Source organism: Rhamphochromis sp. 'chilingali' (genome assembly GCF_963969265.1).
Source record: "Rhamphochromis sp. 'chilingali' genome assembly, chromosome: 17".
Lineage (NCBI taxonomy): Eukaryota > Metazoa > Chordata > Actinopteri > Cichliformes > Cichlidae > Rhamphochromis > Rhamphochromis sp. 'chilingali'.
This window is the reverse complement of record NC_137944.1, coordinates 311,204-328,787: the sequence shown is the minus strand read 5'-3', so window position 1 is coordinate 328,787 and position 17,584 is coordinate 311,204. Positions and strand designations below refer to the sequence as shown.

Genomic DNA, 17,584 nt, shown 5'->3' with positions numbered 1-17,584 from the left:
TCAGGATACATTTCACTGCGTGTTGTACTTGTAGAACTGTGCATGTGACAAATAAGGAATCTTGAATGCTAACGCCTACCTTCCTGCCATTTCCAACTTTCCAGCCCCTGAATTTGGACACAGCCATGATAAAAATGCCTCCCCATCATTGACTGGTTCATCTAGAGGCCCTATATTGAGAAACATTCCTTAAACTGGTGTAAACAGATTCCTGGTCAGTGACTGCACCCAGGAGCTTTAGCTCGCCGAGCCTCAGGTGATCTCAGGACGTCACATGAGAGGGTGAGGCCTTGTCTCGCTGTGACTTCATCCCCTTTCCCCAGTGACATAATGACCCACGCCCTTTTTTCCACACCATGGCTCATGTGATGACTCACATGATCAATAGTGTGTCAGTGATCCCTCAGAACCAAAGATATCAGTCATCATATCAGTGGAATAATCTAACGCAGTCAGCCATGACCTTATTCCTGTTTAATAATGTTTTCATTTTGATCTTTGCTCCATAACAGAAATAAAAACAGCTGTGAGGACAAACATGGTGCACTTTATTCACCCTTTATTTTTAATAAGTATTATAGAGATGACGTTCCTCCATCACTGGCACATCTGTATTCTAACCTATTTTTTGACTTTTATTTTTATCAGATTGTGTGAAACTGGCCTGATATTGTTTATAAAGAGATCCAAGAAAAGTCACAGTACCTCCACACTAGATGTAATTCTGCTCCAACACAGCGTTCCCACAGAGGCATCGGCCTTCAAGCCCCGTGAACTACATTTCTGTTGCTGCTGCTTACAAACGTAGAACCTTTTTACAGGCTGCTGCTTTCATCTTCAATCATTTGTGTGCTCCATTTTTAAACGATGAAGCCCCAACAAACGTAAACGGAGCCTGTAAATGAACCATAAAGGTTGTTTTTTTAAACGGACACTGAGCGAGTCTGTTCCTAAAACCCTTAGTAAGAAGTACTTTCACCTGATCTGACGTTAATGTCCCGTACAAAGCCTCCCATGTGTCCGTCCCTGCTTTCCTTTCTATTTCACAAAGAAAAGAAACGATAAATGAAACTCCAGAAGCTCAAAGGTGCTGTAACATCTGCGTGTTCAGTTTATTAACAAAGTCTGGTCCTGGAAGGAGAGTGCTGAAGAAGCACGAGATCATTTTCCACCACAAAACAGAGACAGGACGTGTTGTTTAGTCGTACACTCCCAGTGTTCCTAATATGTGACGATTATCAGCAACAGTCAGACATAAAAACACCAAAGTCAGCTGTACTTCACAGAGATCATCGTCTGTGTGGAGAGACGATGTGCGTACTACTCAGAGAGCTTACAGAGTATTAAAGATCAGAAAAGAGAGAATCTTGTTATTATGTCCTAACATGACAAATGTTTCTGAAATGTGTTTGTCGCATTTCTCTAAAACCACAACATGAAATAAAGAAAACGAGCGTGACTCGCTGCCGAGCCGTGAAAACACACGAACCACATATTGAGCCCCTGTCACTGAGTCCACTGTTGGACAGAAGACAGTACGGACCCGTCAGATCGCTGCAGGTGCAGGAAAGACCGAGAGCTGCAGCGTCCAGATCAAACCATCGCTCAGTCTACTCTAATACAAATGTCCTGTTCAAAATACACAAGGATGTGTCCAGAGTTCACAGCTGATTGCATACTGTATAAGCTGGTGAAGAAGTAGCTAGACCGAACATTTGAGCTCACTGGCAGCTCCACGGGAACGAGTGATCTCGGGTCGTGGACACGTGATGAGGTGTGACCCTGTGCCTCATCTCGAACGAACGACGACCAAAACCAAGGTAACGACTGGTTTAAGATGGTGTCCTGGGTTAATGACCAAGAAAGCTGCACCTTAAGAATAAATCCACAGAATGTTTTAGCAACTAAATCATTTGGTATTCTCAAACTACAGTAAGAACCTTACTCTGTCACACCTGACAGTATTTGGGAAAAGGTTATCATTTTTCCGCTACATCCAGCACCAGCTCTGAAAACCTGCAACAGCGATGCAGACATGCTGCTGCAGGTCAACCTGAAACCACTGCAGGTGAAGAGGACAACATGACCGCCTGGATACTGTCGAACTTTTGCCAGAAACTTTGGTTCCTGGCATTCATTTAAGCTAGCGAAACATGCACAAAGACCGAGGGCACGTTTGATCACCAAGGCAAGCCTCAGCCATGGAGGCCCAAACCCAATGATGATATCGTGCCATCACACATAAAGCAGTACGCTGTAGTGCGCTGTGGTCACCTGCAGGTGGCTCAGATGGTCTCATTCTTGACCCTGTATAAAGCTGAAATGGAGCAAATCAAGCCTGTAACCCTGAAGCCAAACGTTTACCACTGACGGCTCTGTCACAGGTGTGTGCGGCCACAGTTTGTGCTTCTACAAAGAACAAGGTCACCGGCGCTTTTCTAAGGTCGCTTCATAGGAAGACAGATTGGCCACATAGTTATATAATTAATACACAAGTAAGGCTCATTACATTCAAAACTTCCAGAGTGCATACTTTTCATTGCAATACAACATAGGTTTTAATATCTGCATGTTTCATCGCCACGACTGCTGAAGCTAACGTACGGGGAAAGAAAGCACAAACAAGCCCAAACAAAGGGAAACACAGTGGTAGTGTAGTCATGGAAACAACCAACACCAACGAAACCCAGCTAGCTAAACCAACGGCAAACTAAAGCCTGGGGACCAAGGGAAACGAAATTAGATGAAAAGCACGTGTGTGCAGTACAACTGAAGGTGGTCACATGTGCTGCAGACAGAAGACAGACACTGTTTTGTATGAGAAAGTCCAGAGGGCAACACGGAGGCGGCAGGTCAGCCTGGACTCCAGACCTGCCGAAGGTGAAGATGATGAGGTATACGAGCCCGCCGGACCCAGCTCATCCTCACACACACACACAAGCGCACACTTAGTCCATCTTCTCCTTGTGAACCAACTTGGGGGCGTCCACAAAGTCTTGGCCATTAAACAGGATGATAGTGGCTGTAATTGCACTTGCAGCACCCCAGAACATCACATAAGCCAGGGTCTCTGTCCATGTATCACCTGGAAGGCAGACAGCAGACATCTCATCATCATCATCATCATCAGGAACACTTTTAGGCTGTTACTCTGTAAACCAAGCAGCTTCTAACGAGCTGCTTTCACGACACAGCTTTGATCCCTTCGGCCAAGTGTGCGGTTGGATTCTCACCCTGAAATGTTTTGCAGAACAAATTCAAAGCAAAGAATAAGATTATATTAATTATTAACAAATATCAGGAATATTCTTTAAGCTCGCCTTTAAAAGTACGATGCAATTAGTGCAATCTAGAAAAAGAAAGGAGGCAGTGAGAAACTTTATCCAGACAGAAATGGAACCTGAAGCTGCAGAAGTCTGGACCATATTTTACATGAAGACTGTAACTGTTGCTTCAACGTGTAGTTTGGTGACTACTTTTACTAAACAACAGCAACAAAGCTTGTGAAGCTGTTCTGGTTGAACTTAAAAAGATCTGAGATAAAGTTACCAAAATCCTGAAGATGTTCACACGAGGCCTGTTTGATACTCATATTACACAGTGGAGGGCTGACAAACACTTTCCTAAACAAGCACGACGGCTGTCTCTGATGCATAAAACTATTTGATAAGAACTGGATGTTGCACCATCAACATGCATGTTTCAGTGCTGACTGGTTGTGCTTCTTTCCAGTTGTATCGAGACACGTTGGTCCTTTAATACTGACCTATTTAAGCTCAGTATCTCTGATAAATCCACAGGCAGTAAAAAGATGGATGTAGCTAGTGTGACGTCAGCGGAGTATCATTTTGATGGTGAGTGTTTACATTGTTGCAAGCAGCTGTGACTGAGGCTGACACCAGCATGATGATGGTGTCCTTAGATCATTGGACTTTCTGTTTGTCAGGGTGCTGTTTTCCAAAAGAAGTCTTTTTGCAACCACGGGCCAGCTGTGGCTCAGGATGTGGACGACCAATCAGAGCATGAGCAGCTCAATCTCCAGCAGCTTTTGCCTGCATGTCAAAGTATGCTTGGGCATCCATGGGGGTGCCTCAGTGTCAGGTTAGAAGTGAAGGGCTTGTTGTTAAAGTGCTGCGAGTGCTTCAAAGCGCCCATGCATTTACCAGAGCACACACATCACCCCTTGATAGCCATTAAAATAATGCAAGTTTGGGTCAAGCTGCATGATGAGCTGAAAACTACGTCCATCATTTATACCATCTATAGTTAAACCCTGGATTCATCTCTATAGCCTGGGAATTACACCAAGTGCTCAATGAGCTCAGTCACTCACTTCATACTGAATAAAACAAGTGCTTTAGAACTGGACAGTGCTCGTCTGTACCAAACTAAACAGGATTAAGGATCAGCAGTTGTACATACCAGCCATGAGAAGACAGACAATGCACATGGAAAATGCCACCAGCATAATGATGGGCAGCTGCAAAAATAAAAACACGAGTTAGTCACAACGTCCTGCTGCTGGTGACGACAGGACACGGTGCTGATATACTGACTGTGAGGAACTTCCAGTCCTTTTGCACACGAAGCGGAGTGGGTCCGTCCGACTCATCGACGGCAAAGTTACCCAGGAACAGGTCGATGGAGTCCTGAAACCAGCAACAACGCACATGCATAAATCTGAACGTGGCTGCATCACAGCTCATTTCTGCAACAAATAAGCCAAAGCAGAGCCGGTGAATGTGGACCCGGTTGTATTTAAGAAGGCAAGTCTGTCGTTAACCAGTGCCACCCTCCATCCACAGGGGGTGGGGCTATCTCAGCAGTCTCATGGGCGCCGTTACCAGTCTGTCACAGGGCTAACAGATAACCATTCAGACCTATGGGCAACTTAGAGTTACCAGTTAACCTGTCCCCACTAACTGCATGTCTGTGGACTGTGGGAGGAAGCTGGAGAGAACATGCTCCACACAGAAAGACCTGCTGGAGGAACTGAACTCAGGACCATCCTGCTGTGAGGCAACAGTCATTTATGTGTTTCCATAGAGAACGTTCTGCTCGTCTCCTCTGAACTTCGGCTTCAGAGTAGAGATGGACCGATCCGATATTACGTATCGGTCTGATACTGACGTAAATGACTGGATCGGATATCGGAGAGAAATAAAAAATGTAATCCGATCCATTAAATATCAAAAAAGCACCTCACTAAACTACACGGCGTAACTCTGCTCATAACCGTAGCACGTCGCAGCAGTGTGCTCACATGATAGAGCGGCTGTGTGTTTGTAGCCTCACTACCAAACCGGCATTTCATCTCTGAGGAAGTGATCCCAGAGAGAAGTAAAGCAAGTGTGTAAGTTCATCTCTGAATGTTTGTAAAGCATTCCAGCGTTAAGCTTAACAACCTATGGAGCGACTGCCTCTCTCTCTCTCCTGCTGCTACTTCAATCATGAAACTGATCAATGATCAGTTGATCGTCTCTCTTCTTTGTTTTTGCGCCAGAAAGAGGAAACCAGCGGCTGAACAACAGCAGCACGTCTAAGCTTGACTGTTGTTAGGATTTATTTAATATTACTTTCTACACCAGGATCTTTTTCTACACAGCTGACGTAACTGTGCAGGGGCGGATCTAGCAAAGTTTAGCCAGGGGGGCCGATAGGGCATGAACAGGGAAAAGGGGCACAAAGACATACTTTTCTTTCTTATTCTCATTTAAAATGTCGAGCTTTTAATAAATAATTATCTGAATCTTACACCCAAAGTTTTAATCTGATGTAAAATATATAGAAGTCCATTACTGTATATAGTAACTGTTAAGTCTAATATACCCTAGTAAGCTATAGTACTTTTTCCTTTGGGAACCATCTGTGCAGTCTGCAGTTCTGTTGAAGAAAGATGTTGAATCTGTTTAATTATTCTTGAAAAATAATTGATTTCTGTGCATTTTTTCACACTGCATCAAATTAAGGTTGATTACATCGATTAAGCATCATGAGGTGGAGGGCGGGGGGTGGTTCCCTATTTTTTCTTTTTGCTGGGAGTTTGCAGCCCTGTTAGTTAGGTTGTTTAATATTTCTGGTAAGTACTCTTTAAAATACCAGAGTAGGGAGGATGGAGCAGGTTTACGTTTATTAGATTGATCAGTTTTGCTGAACTATGAAATATTTTGGGTGCAGTGTGTGTTTTTTACATACAGGTATAACAGAATAGCTTTAGTGTTGTTGTTTATTTAAACTTGAGTATGAACTTCTACAAAATGCAGCAAGATATTAAAAAACAGTTTTATTGATTTAAAAAAAAAAAAACAAAAAAAACCCCCACTATATCGGATTCATATCGGTATCGGCCGATATCCAAATTTATGATATTGGTGTCGGACATAAAAAAGTGGTATCGTGCCATCTCTAAGTTCAGAGTTAGCGATGTCTCAGATGATGCCTTAGACCGTTAATATTCTACACAGAGTCCAAACTTTTTCAGAATCAAGACTCCAATGATCTGTTGTTCTGACACTAAACTTGTTTCTTAAGTGACAAAGTGTGTAATAGCTTTCACACCTGTCTGAATCCATCAGAGAAGTTGTTTTTGTAATAACGGATCATCGAGTTCCAGCCGTCCATCAGCAGCCCCCACCTGGTCCGCTTCCCTGTCCTGAAAGAGATGAACTCTGGTTAAACAGCAGTCATCAGAGCAGCAGAACCAAGGCTGAGTACATGCTAGTCAGTGTGGATGCTACGGTACCTTGTGAAGTCTGTTTTTAAGGCTCCAGTTCCTGCGTACTGTACAGCGCATGCATTAGCATTGTCAGCCCATGCTGGTTAGAGAGCACACACACAAAAACAACATGAGGCTACAGTTTCTACCAATCACACTGCACATGCAGCTGTGCTAACAGAGTATCCTACCGTTCTTGTAGATCTTTTCAAACTCGGCCTGCTCTTCAATGCGCTGCCCCACATTCAGAACCCCCATCCTCTGTGGAGACACAGCAACAACACCTGTGCGACTCTTCTGAAACTGCACCTTCCCAAACTGGCCAAGTCCACCAGCTTATTTCATGTACATACAGTCTGCTCTCTACGCTAAAACCATTACAAACCAACGGGGCAGACGTGCGAGCGTAGCACCGTCCTGCACTGCAGCATTACACCACACAGTACGACTGGCAGCTGTGACCTTAAATACCTGGAGCTGAGACTGCAGCGAGCGGCGAGCCAGCAGGCTCTGGATGACGTTGGTCCTGTCCAGGCAGTCCATGCAGTTACTGCGGAATACGCCTTTCTGCTGGGCCACCGTCTTTCCCTCCGAGTTCACCATGAAGTACCTACACACGCACACGCACGTCATCACAGCGAACTGCTCGACATTAGCAAAGAGCAGCTGCTCATTTTGTTACCCATATTCCTCTTGCTTGTCAGCAACAGCATCCACTAGGATCTGGAGACGGTCCCACCTCATGTGGCTGCACTCTTTGTGGAAGTCGAAGGCTATGTATCTGTGGACAGGAGTGGGTCACACTGTAGATTATAAAGGAGACAACTGGAGGGCAGACTGCTACAAAACAAAACGAAGACTAAATCTTTGAAAGCTTGTCACAGCACACCGACTGAAAAGTAGGGGTGGGGAAAAAAATCGATACTGTGTAGTATCGTGATATTTTGTTTGCTAATAATGTATCGATACAGGGACAGCAGAAATCGATATTTTGTTACAAAAAAAGTTTTTGTGCTCTGACTTCAGAGCATGTTGATCCTTTTTCTGAGCAACAATCCTGACATTCCTTCACTGTCCAAATGTGTTTAACTTGTTTTTGGCAGCAATAAACATGACAGTTTACTTATTTTAATTTATGTTTTATTTTAATTAAGTTTAAAACTTTTTTATTTAATGTAAAATTATATTTTGTTTTAATTTACTTTCAAATTCTTCAGTTGCTGAAGGGGCTGCATAGTTTTCATATTGCATAGTTCAGAATAGCTGTAATTGTACCAGATGGTTTCAGTTAAGTTGGACTAGACTGTAATACAAACCGTTCAGTTTGTCAACAATAAAACTGAAATGAGAGAAAGACTGAGTGTGAGACTTTGTTATTAGATAAAATGAATATTGATAAAGTTTACCTTTATGGACAGAATCTGAATATCGCAAAATATTTTTTAAAAATTGCAATAATGTCGTATCGTGCGTTAAGTATTGTGATAATATCGTATCGTGGGATGTATGGTGATTCCCACCTCTACTGAAAAGGTTTGTAGAACAACTAAAACTGATGCAGCACCAGTGTCGTTAATCAATAAAACAATAGTTTATCAAACACTTTTGATGAGGAAGGTCAAACTGCTGAACCTGGTTGATTAAGCTAACGGCGACTCAGTGACCAGTAAAAACACAGGGTGACACTTACTTGAGCATATCATTATTCATGCCAGACACCATCCTATCAAAGGCCTGCTCCAGTGGCTTCTCTGAGCCCTTCTGATTCACCTGAGCAGGAAGAAGACGAACAGACTGGTCAGACTGGTCTCCTGAGTGCTTCTGTTTACCAGTAAGAGACTAAGGAAAGGAGGACGGCTCACCAGGTTCAGAATCGTTTGCTTCCCATAGATGAGGAGCTGAGAGTCGAAATGCCTCTGGAAGCCGTCCATCTGTACAACATTTCCATTACGTTAGCATAAGATTTCCATTTCACGTGATTGAAACGAACACGTGGATGTGCAGAAAGATCAGCTTACATGATTTGTGGTTTTGCTGATTATAGGTTTGGGTTTGTATCTGAGGTTGGGTCTCTGACTCCAGTAAAAGGGCATCGAGCCTCGTGTCTGGTTGTTTCAAAGAAAAAGAAAAAACGCTGTGAAATACCATCCGTTCTCATCAGCTGGTCCTCAGCAGGGTCGCAGGGGGCGGGACTCTGCCCCAGCCGCCATAGGAGGCAGCACAGAGTGTGACGCAGGGCTAACACATCTAATAAATGATCCTCGATGCAAACAGTAAAAACATCGCTGATATGATGAACCCTGAAACTTACCTGCACAAATGAAGCCTTTGCTCCCTCATACAAAACGATCTGCTCACTCTCCACAAAGTTGGCAGCATGGCCTTCAGAGTCGATGCCTGTGGACACACACACCGTCAGTCAGCAGCCACACTCAGGAGCACCGTCTGCTGCTGCACGGTGCAGCATGGTGATACTGCCACACAGCAGGGCACACAGGGTGCCCTTCATTACTGTCCGCCGCTCAGTACAGACTGTTACACTGGTCACATTAGTTTGAAACAATGAGGTCAGGAGGTATGTGCAAGTAATCCCTATGAGCTCAAGCCCAGGGTTTAGGCTGGACAAAGGTTCCATTCTTCATACTGACAGTTTATAAGGAACAGCCAAGCAGCTAACATTAGACAGAGGATGATGCGCCAGTGCTCAGTACGTGACAAAGAAGGATTAGTTTGAACTGGTTATGCAAAGCCCCTCTAGGTCACCCAGCGAATAAAATGATGGGTGTGAAAATTAGCAGAACAGCTGCTCTTTAAGAAAAGTCTCAGCTCCGAGGCTTTTACCTCTCACGTAGTATCTGACGCCAGCCCGGAAGCAGCTTCTCCTCGATATGAGGATCCACTCAAAGATCTTCCCGTTTATACGGCACGGTTTCATGACGATGACTGAACCGGGTCGGTCAAAGAAAAAAGGCTTCGCTTACGATTTTATGAAGAAAAAAAAAAAAAAACTTTCACATTCAGTGCAAAGGATACATCCATGGATGACGGGAAGGGCAAACTTGTGAAGCTATGGAGAGACAGTGAAGGTCAGTAATTAAGCACAACAAGTACAAACACATGCATCAGTGTAAGTGAGGCTCAGGTCACCTCGGGCTGCCCAGCCAGCTCCCTCAGCAGGTTCCCGTTCCACACAAACCTCTGATCAGCCTGAAAATAACCACAAGCATCAACACATGACACTGAGGAAGACTTTACACTAATGTTGCATTTAAGTTGGACACAAATGTCAAATTAAGGATGTGCGATTTAAAAATAACTAAAATGCTACTGTGAACACTTGACCGATAAATAAAAACCTCGAGCAATAAATACAGCAAAACACAAAAGATTTTATTTTGAGAAGTATTCTTTCAGCTGCTCCCTTTAGCTCCTCCCATCCCAGCACGCTCCTGTCACTCCACCCTTCACTGCATCCACGAACCTCCTCTGAGGTCTTCCTCTGTTCCTCCTGCCTGGCAGCTGCATCTTCATCCTCCTTCGTCCCATATATCCGCCATCACAGCAGGTTGTAAACCTTCCCTTTCACACACCACCCCGACACCAGACTTCAGCCGCTCCACCCTGCCTGCACCCTGTTCTTCACCTCTCTTGTGCACCACCTGTTACAGTGGATAGTGTCACAGGTATTTAAACTCACCTGCCTTCACTACCACTGCTCCTTGCATGTTCACTCACACACTGTCACGCTCATTTTATCTCCACCTCACCTGCTCGCTCAGAGCAAACGCCACGTCTGCAGAGCTGCGTCTCAGCTTGAAGCTGCACTTACCTCTCTTATTAACCATACCAGAGCCTTCATATTGTCCACTAGACCAGTTCAAAGTCACCTGTCTGTGTTACACTGAGTGCATCGGCTGCTAACAGCTATTAAGACCACATGTTTCACCCTCTCAAGCAGACTCATCTCCTGGAAGTCAGGGCTGGTGTTGGCGAGCCGCTGCAGCGTGTGCGTCAGGTCGAAGTCGGTGCAGAAGTAGAAGCCGTCCGTGGTCAGCACATTGTTCAGCATAGAGAGGAAGGTCTTATTCTCCTGAGACTAGGAAAGGAAAGACGTTTAGATGGCAGGAAAGCTCATGACAGGTCACTTTGCTGCATGTCACAAATTCTACATTGTTAGGCGATTCACCAGCCAAACGCGACAGTCTGTCAGGTACGGACATTTCAGCTCTGTTTTAAAAACAGCACGCACATCTGTCTCTTACAGGTCGGGTCATCGAATCAGGCTCTGCTTTAGCCTGACGGCGTTCGGGGCGCCTCCAGTTTAGCTTTTCTGAATCGCTGCATCACAGCTGGGCTGATGTCAGAGCAAAACTACTTACGGAAACAAAGAGTGTTACTGGCTTACCACCGTCTGTCCCTGTTGCTATTCCTACACTGACTAACAAAGTTTATTGGTGTCGTTTCAGAACACGGTGTCCTATTAAAATGAGCAGACTACGGCGACAGCAGCACGGGCTGCGCTACCAGCCGTGTGTGTGGATTAATCTCACACAGAGCGAGTGAGCACGCACCGAAGAAAAACACAACAAAAGAAACACAGAACATGCTAAATGTTTGCTGCACACGAGCGTACAGCGTATGCTTTTTAATGAGCTTTTCTCTTTTTTCCATAAATGTTTTCTTGCCACAGCACGTTTGAATTTCCTTCGGGATCAGTGATCCATTCTTACCGACCTGTATCTCAGACAGATGCAGCACCGTCTTCTTATAAGAGATCACGTCAAAGTCCGCAGCCTTCCACACAGCGTGGCCCAGAAGGCTGCCGACATTTCTCTTCCTGGTGATGACAACGAGGTACATCCCTGCGGTGGAAGCAGAAGCGTTTTACTGCACAGCTTCAAAGAGCAGCTCGGACAGCAGTGATGCGCGTGTGTGCTACATACCTGCTACCAGGCGGATAGTTCCCATGATGCCACAGATAGGCCTGGTAACTGCAGAGGGAGGAACGTCCTTTTTACCTGTGACAGGAACAAAGGTTTGATTTTATTCCTCTGAATCCTCCGTCTCAGTGTCTGACATGGGCCTGCACACAAGGCTTCAGCTCACTGCAACATATTGTTCGTATTTGTGGACGAGTACACAGAAGGGCCAGCTGCTTTTGTCTGAAGAGAAAACCTCTTCATCACAAAGAAGTGACGGCCATTCGTGAAGCATCAGAGGCCTTTAAATTCACACAGAGTACACCTGTGCTGGATGCTGTACTCGAGTCACCACAACATACAAGTCCAGAGGGGTTCTACAAAGTTGACCTCAACCTTTAGAAGCAGTGTGTGTGTGTCTGTGTGCGCGTGTGTGTGTGTGCGTGTCTGTGTGTGTGTCTGTGTGTGCGTCTGTGTGTGCGCGCGCGTGTGTGTGTCTGTGTGCGCGTGTGTGTGTGACACACACACACACACACACGCGCATCCCCCAAAAACCCGAAGAGGAGAGTCCTGGCCCCTAGCCCTGCCAGTGTAGCAGAAATGATGAGGATGATGATGCAGCAGCAGCCGTTCTTCTCTGCGTGAGTAGCTTAATGTTGTTCGTGTGTAATTTACGTTGAGTAGGCTAACCACGTTATTACATTAATGCATGTAAGGTGAACTAGCAAACATCATCATAGCTACATGCGGCTGTCTTCTTGTTTGATGGCAGATGCTCCCTTCACAATGGCCAAAAAGGCTAAAATGACCAAAGAAAAAGTGGAAAACAGTTAAACATGAGAGGTTTTTGGACAAAGTTTGTGTTTTTTTCCATTGTTTAAGCACTGCTTCCAGCCAAGAGTGATACCATATATGCCCCATAGCTGCAGAAAAGGCTAACATTGTTATCTTTTTACAAAAACAGCTGAACATGAGAGGTTTTTGGACCAATTTTGTGTTCTCCATTCTTTAAGCACCGGTTTGAGCACCGGCACCGTTTCAAAAGTACCGATTTGGCACCGGTATCGGATAAAACCTAAACGATACCCATCCCTAGTCTCCACTCTGAAGTCTAGAAAAAGACGATTTGAGCTCGAACCAGATATTAGACGAGCCGGAGCAGAGTCGAGAATGTTTGTGGACAGCAGCGTGGTTGTAGTGTTCAGGAATCAACTCAAAGTTTGTCTGTGCATTTCCACTTTCACCTGCCGTCAAACTGAGAGAGCAGAGTCCTGGAAAAGCCTGGAATCATTAGTTGAACTTTTCAACACAGTACACAGAGGGAGCGTGCACACTTTTGTGAAAATCCACGTTTACTATTCCTTCTGCACTGATACGATCCACGTTCAGGCCAACAGGCTCTGACCAGGTTTATCTTAAGTCCTCAGGTGGACCTGATTTAGCTCGAGGCTTCACTCACGAGAGGAGATACAGAACTCCAAACTAGGACAAACCTGAGGTGACTTTGATCCATGACCCAGGAGGACAATTCAGTGAGGTCCCGGGTTAAAGTGCAGGTTAGACTGGAACGAATCCTGCACGGGAAACCAGCCCATGATGTTTAAATGGGTCCAGTTTAAAGTTTCAGAGCAGAAATAAACAACGCACTGAGAGCTCAACTCACGGGGTTATATAATGTTTACTGAACTGCTCTGTGTGCTAACCTCTGATGCTTTGTAACTTTGTTGCATTTTACTGTTAATTTACTGAAAACTGATAACGGCTTTTGTTGAGCCAGCTAAAGCAAAGAAAGCCCGGCTGTGTTGAACTTGCTTCATAGTATAAATGAAAATGCAAACGATTAAAAAGCATATCTAAACATCCATAATGAAAACATCAGACGAGAGTTTGGAACGCTGGAAAGGCAAAAACATAAAAACCCCAAAAGCAGCTTATTTAACATAATCTGCAAAAATGTGCAGCACAGTCTTGTTTCCAGGACATGTAATGCAGTTGGACAGGTCTTTACTAGTTTTAACGCCACCTTGTTTCCTTTATCTTCCCATATGGGGACGACTAAGATGGACAGATCGCACAGAGCGTGTCAAAAGGGTTCATCTTATGCAGTAGACGTCTACTTCCTCTGAGGACGGGCTCAGGAGTGTGACTGAGCTTAGCTTGGACAGCAGTCCTGATGTACACATGCATGCACACACAGGGCAGTAAGGCTCACCGTCTAAGCCTCTTATATCCCTGTAACAGTGACATGTAGTTACTGCATGCAGGCTAACACTCTTGAATCGTGTAAATCAGGTTGTAAACATGTATATCATGTGTCAGGACACCCAGTTTGTTATTCTCATACAGTCTGAGAATGTCAGAAAGTTCTTTAGATGTGATTAGCAAACAACGTCCAAACTGAGGCACGTCTCAACGACAGCGTCTTTGGATCATAAGCGATGCTCAGCACTTTCGAACACAGCCTACCTGTGAGGGTCATCTCGTTCGAGACCCTGTCGATTGCCAGCACAGCATCGGCACCCTCATCGCAGGCCTCGATGAAGAACTTCTCAGGGGTCGTGTGCCTGGGAGAGGGAAACGGGAGGAAAGAGGAAATTTTCAGTCGCGCATGAAAATATAGCCAGGAGGTGTTTAGTCAACAATGTCAATTATTCAACAGCATGAACGGTTAATGCTGATTATACTTCAAACAATCACTCAACTACAACCAAAGATCATTGAAATGTCAAAAACGGCCCCTTTGGTCCTTTAGTGCTAGTTTTCTTAGTCACATGTCCCTGGAAACACAATATTTCTGCCGTTGTCAGCTGAGAACAAACAACTTGTCTGACGTCATCTTTCACTCTACAAAGCTCCGCTGCTCGTTTTCTGTGACGGACACTTTCCTTGTCTTTAATTAAATAATGACAAACACGTTGGCAGAGGAACTCCAGCCATCTTCCTCTTAAACAAAAGCTCAACTGATACCAAAACCTACGATGCCAGGAGCACGATGTTGTGATAAACCAGTATTAAATACAAATATCAAAACTAAAGATTGATTTCATGCTGTGTATTAGGAAATGTTTCAGTGAACTTTCTAAATTGAGGCTTTTATTTAAAGCGCAGACTGTCAGAACCCACACTCTGTACGATGGAAATCTGAGAGAAGAGCACATCTGCAGTCATGTTTGCTTTGTGACCCCAGGTAGCCTCCAGAGCAGCACACAGGTTCAGACTGGACGCTGCTCCGGTTTGTTCTGAGGACAGAACAGGCCACGGTTTAAACACAGCATCTACACCTACGCACATTTAACAAAGTTTCAGGGTCACTTAATGCTGCCATAAGCAGAGATATGCTTTGTGACTGACAGTCAGTGTAAAACCAAGAACAAAGAGAAGAGACCGAATAAGGTCCCACAGCCAGGAGCCGCAGCGTGGACAACAGGCAAGTGTGAATCAGGACATGTTTGATCTGTAGTCCTTGAAAACTATGCCATCAGAAGCACAATAAAACACACACACAATAATCAGGTGGTGAACGTGACCCCCATGGTGGAAAACACAGAAAATAGACAGAGTTTAACTGTGGGGGGGTGAACTCTGACCCCCCACCACAGTGTGGACCAAACAGGAAACGAGTTTTCAAACAGACGGTTTTGTTCTGAGGCAACTTTTTCATTTGTCAGTGTTAGAATGAGCAGTCGTGCGATGAGTAACACATGACTGCAGACTGGTCTAAATCACACTTCCAGGCCCGCAGTGCTGGGATGCATCAGGTTAAGGTGCACCCAGCACCTCTTTGTACACAGAGGCACTCCAGGGTTAAATGAAAAACTGGCATTATTGTCAATAACTGGACAATTATGTACAAATTACCGAGAAATGTTAGGTCTTTACTTTATTTGAAAAGATGCTTTGTCAACGTTTTTGTTTGTTTTGCATTTCCCCAGTTAGATTATGCCAGTGCTCACTGTACTGGCCCAAACTCAGAGGGTCCATTTGTCTAACATGTGTGACGTACTACAGAGCTGTGCCTCATTACCTGCTCCGTGTTGGGAAAGGCTGAGGAACACCCAACACCTTCACTCGTGTAAGTAAAACACGCTGCAGGCAGAGGCAGGACCGGTAGGGCTGGGTACTTGAAATAAAGGGCTTGATCGAGGGTGTGCCGGGGCTGAGCTGTCAGCTGCCGCACGGCTAACGTCACATGTCCGCGGTTATCAGTGTTAGGCTCACTTACAGCTGAGTGACATTCACAAGTAAATATAAACCCTGCACGTCTAAAAACGCGTCGAGGAGCTGCCAGCCGTGGAGTGCCACTAAAGCCGGAGGGAGCAGCTGTGCAGCAGCTCGTTGGGTGAATGAAGCCTCCCTGAATACCAAAGGCGCCCGTCGGCGCTCTCACCCACACTCGCTGCTGCCGGCTCCACACAGCGACACTGGCTAAGTGTTCATTATGAATGAGAGTGGAGAGAAACCTGGCTGGTTCCTGCTCCGCCGGCCGAGCCTGTCAGCAAACTTCAGCCGCTGTGTCATCTACCCCACCAGAACCGCTGAGCCCCCGCAGCTGCTTCACCTCTCACGGACAGCCACTCGTCTTATGTGTCTTTAACCGGAGCTGTGAGCAGAAAAGCCGCAGACAGAAACACTACGCTGTTCCGTATGAACACTACTTACAAATTGTATCTCTCGTAGCAAGTCGCCATCTTCGCTCCTTCTACCCGACCTCAGTGACGACAGCAATGCGAGGACCTGCAGGCGTTGCCAGATACGAGGTGTAAAACACAGAGCAGGCGCGGGGCCTGAAGTGCACGTTTTTCCCGCCAAGCCCAGCGAACCTGGCACCCTGAGACAGACGTGGTGATGGGTGGTACTTGTAGTTTAATCCGGTTCGGTCGCTGCAACTGTCACTGGCTGTGTGAACAATAGCCGCACGTCACATGGTTAAGGGTTAGTGGGACTTTTACACCTGAGTCTTTTTCTTCTTCGGTAAAAGTCTGCATTATGGACTACATGAATAACTTGTTTCTACTTCACGGTTTAGATTTAAGTGCACCCAGCGTGGACTAACCCACCCATCGTGATTATTTATTTGTTCGTTTTTAAGTTTATTTATTGTGTGTGTGTGTGTGTGTGTGTGTGTGTGTGTGTGAGAGAGAGAGAGAGAGAGAGAGATTTGGTGTATTGTTTTAATCTCGTTGCTCTCTTGTGTATGGTATTTTAAATATATCGTATCTGTGTATCATAGCTTGTTTGCACAAACTGACAGCGTTATGAAGTGTTCACATTTTCTTTGGGGCCTGACTTCCAAACAGGCATTATTCAGGCCGAAACGGGCATTTTTCGGGCCACCAAAAGTCCGGTAGCGGTGAAGGACCCGGATATATAAGCCCTGGGCGCGCTCGTGCTCAGCCTTTGGGTTCTGGCTGTGGAAGGAGGAGGAGCTGATGTTCAAGGCTTTAGCATTTAGACAGATTAACCTCTGAATTGATAATGGAGGGTTTATTCGGAGAGCTCTGTGGTCAGAGTCATGCTGCAGAGCGCGAGGGACGAGCGGCACGCGATCCGCGGGTCAGGTGCCCAGCACGTGGCCAGGAGCCTGGCCTCGTTGCGGTCCTGTTCGTTTCTGTGCAGAAAAAGTGGGGTTAGGGTAGTGAATCTGCAGAGTCTACCTCCGGAGAAGCTGTTAGGGGAAGAGTGTGAGTATTACATCAAAGGTTCTGTTTTCAGTGTCGATTTTAATTTAAATTATTAGTAGGAATGAGTAATCTTCTATTATTAATCAGATACTTTACCGTAGTTTTAGGCTATGCTGGAGTAAAGCCTTATAATCGGGCAGTATTAAAATGCTAAATTGTCCAGCTAACAGCTCATGTCCGCATCGACACAACGTGGTGCGCAGCAGGTGAAATACGCGTTTTTTCCATCTAAATTGTAATCAGTGCAAATATGTAGCAGTTAACTGGGG

The 17,584-nt window shown here is 45.3% G+C and overlaps 1 protein-coding gene across 4 annotated transcripts; it reads right to left on the bottom strand.

Moving 5' to 3' along the window:
- Positions 1 to 534: 534 nt before the first annotated feature.
- Positions 535 to 16,517, bottom strand: sacm1la (SAC1 like phosphatidylinositide phosphatase a). Of its 4 annotated transcripts, none has more exons than XR_013969259.1 (21): positions 16,294 to 16,517; positions 14,101 to 14,198; positions 11,659 to 11,733; positions 11,450 to 11,577; positions 10,662 to 10,811; positions 9,863 to 9,922; positions 9,749 to 9,782; positions 9,557 to 9,658; positions 9,027 to 9,112; positions 8,734 to 8,820; positions 8,578 to 8,646; positions 8,406 to 8,485; positions 7,398 to 7,496; positions 7,187 to 7,325; positions 6,907 to 6,976; positions 6,743 to 6,815; positions 6,559 to 6,652; positions 4,557 to 4,649; positions 4,423 to 4,480; positions 2,054 to 3,085; positions 535 to 2,016 (listed from the first exon to the last, which is right to left on the bottom strand). XR_013969259.1 is itself a non-coding variant. In XM_080862351.1 (20 exons), the coding sequence occupies exons 2-20, from the start codon at positions 14,111 to 14,113 to the stop codon at positions 2,949 to 2,951; spliced, it is 1,647 nt and encodes a 548-aa protein (XP_080718477.1). In that variant the 5' UTR covers positions 14,114 to 14,198; positions 16,095 to 16,246; the 3' UTR covers positions 536 to 2,948. The 4 variants fall into 4 exon arrangements, 2 of the variants coding, with proteins under 2 accessions (XP_080718477.1, XP_080718476.1); XR_013969260.1 differs by having other exon boundaries at positions 537 to 895; positions 980 to 3,085; XM_080862351.1 differs by lacking the exon at positions 16,294 to 16,517 and adding an exon at positions 16,095 to 16,246 and having other exon boundaries at positions 536 to 3,085.
- Between the last annotated feature and the right edge of the window lie 1,067 nt (positions 16,518 to 17,584).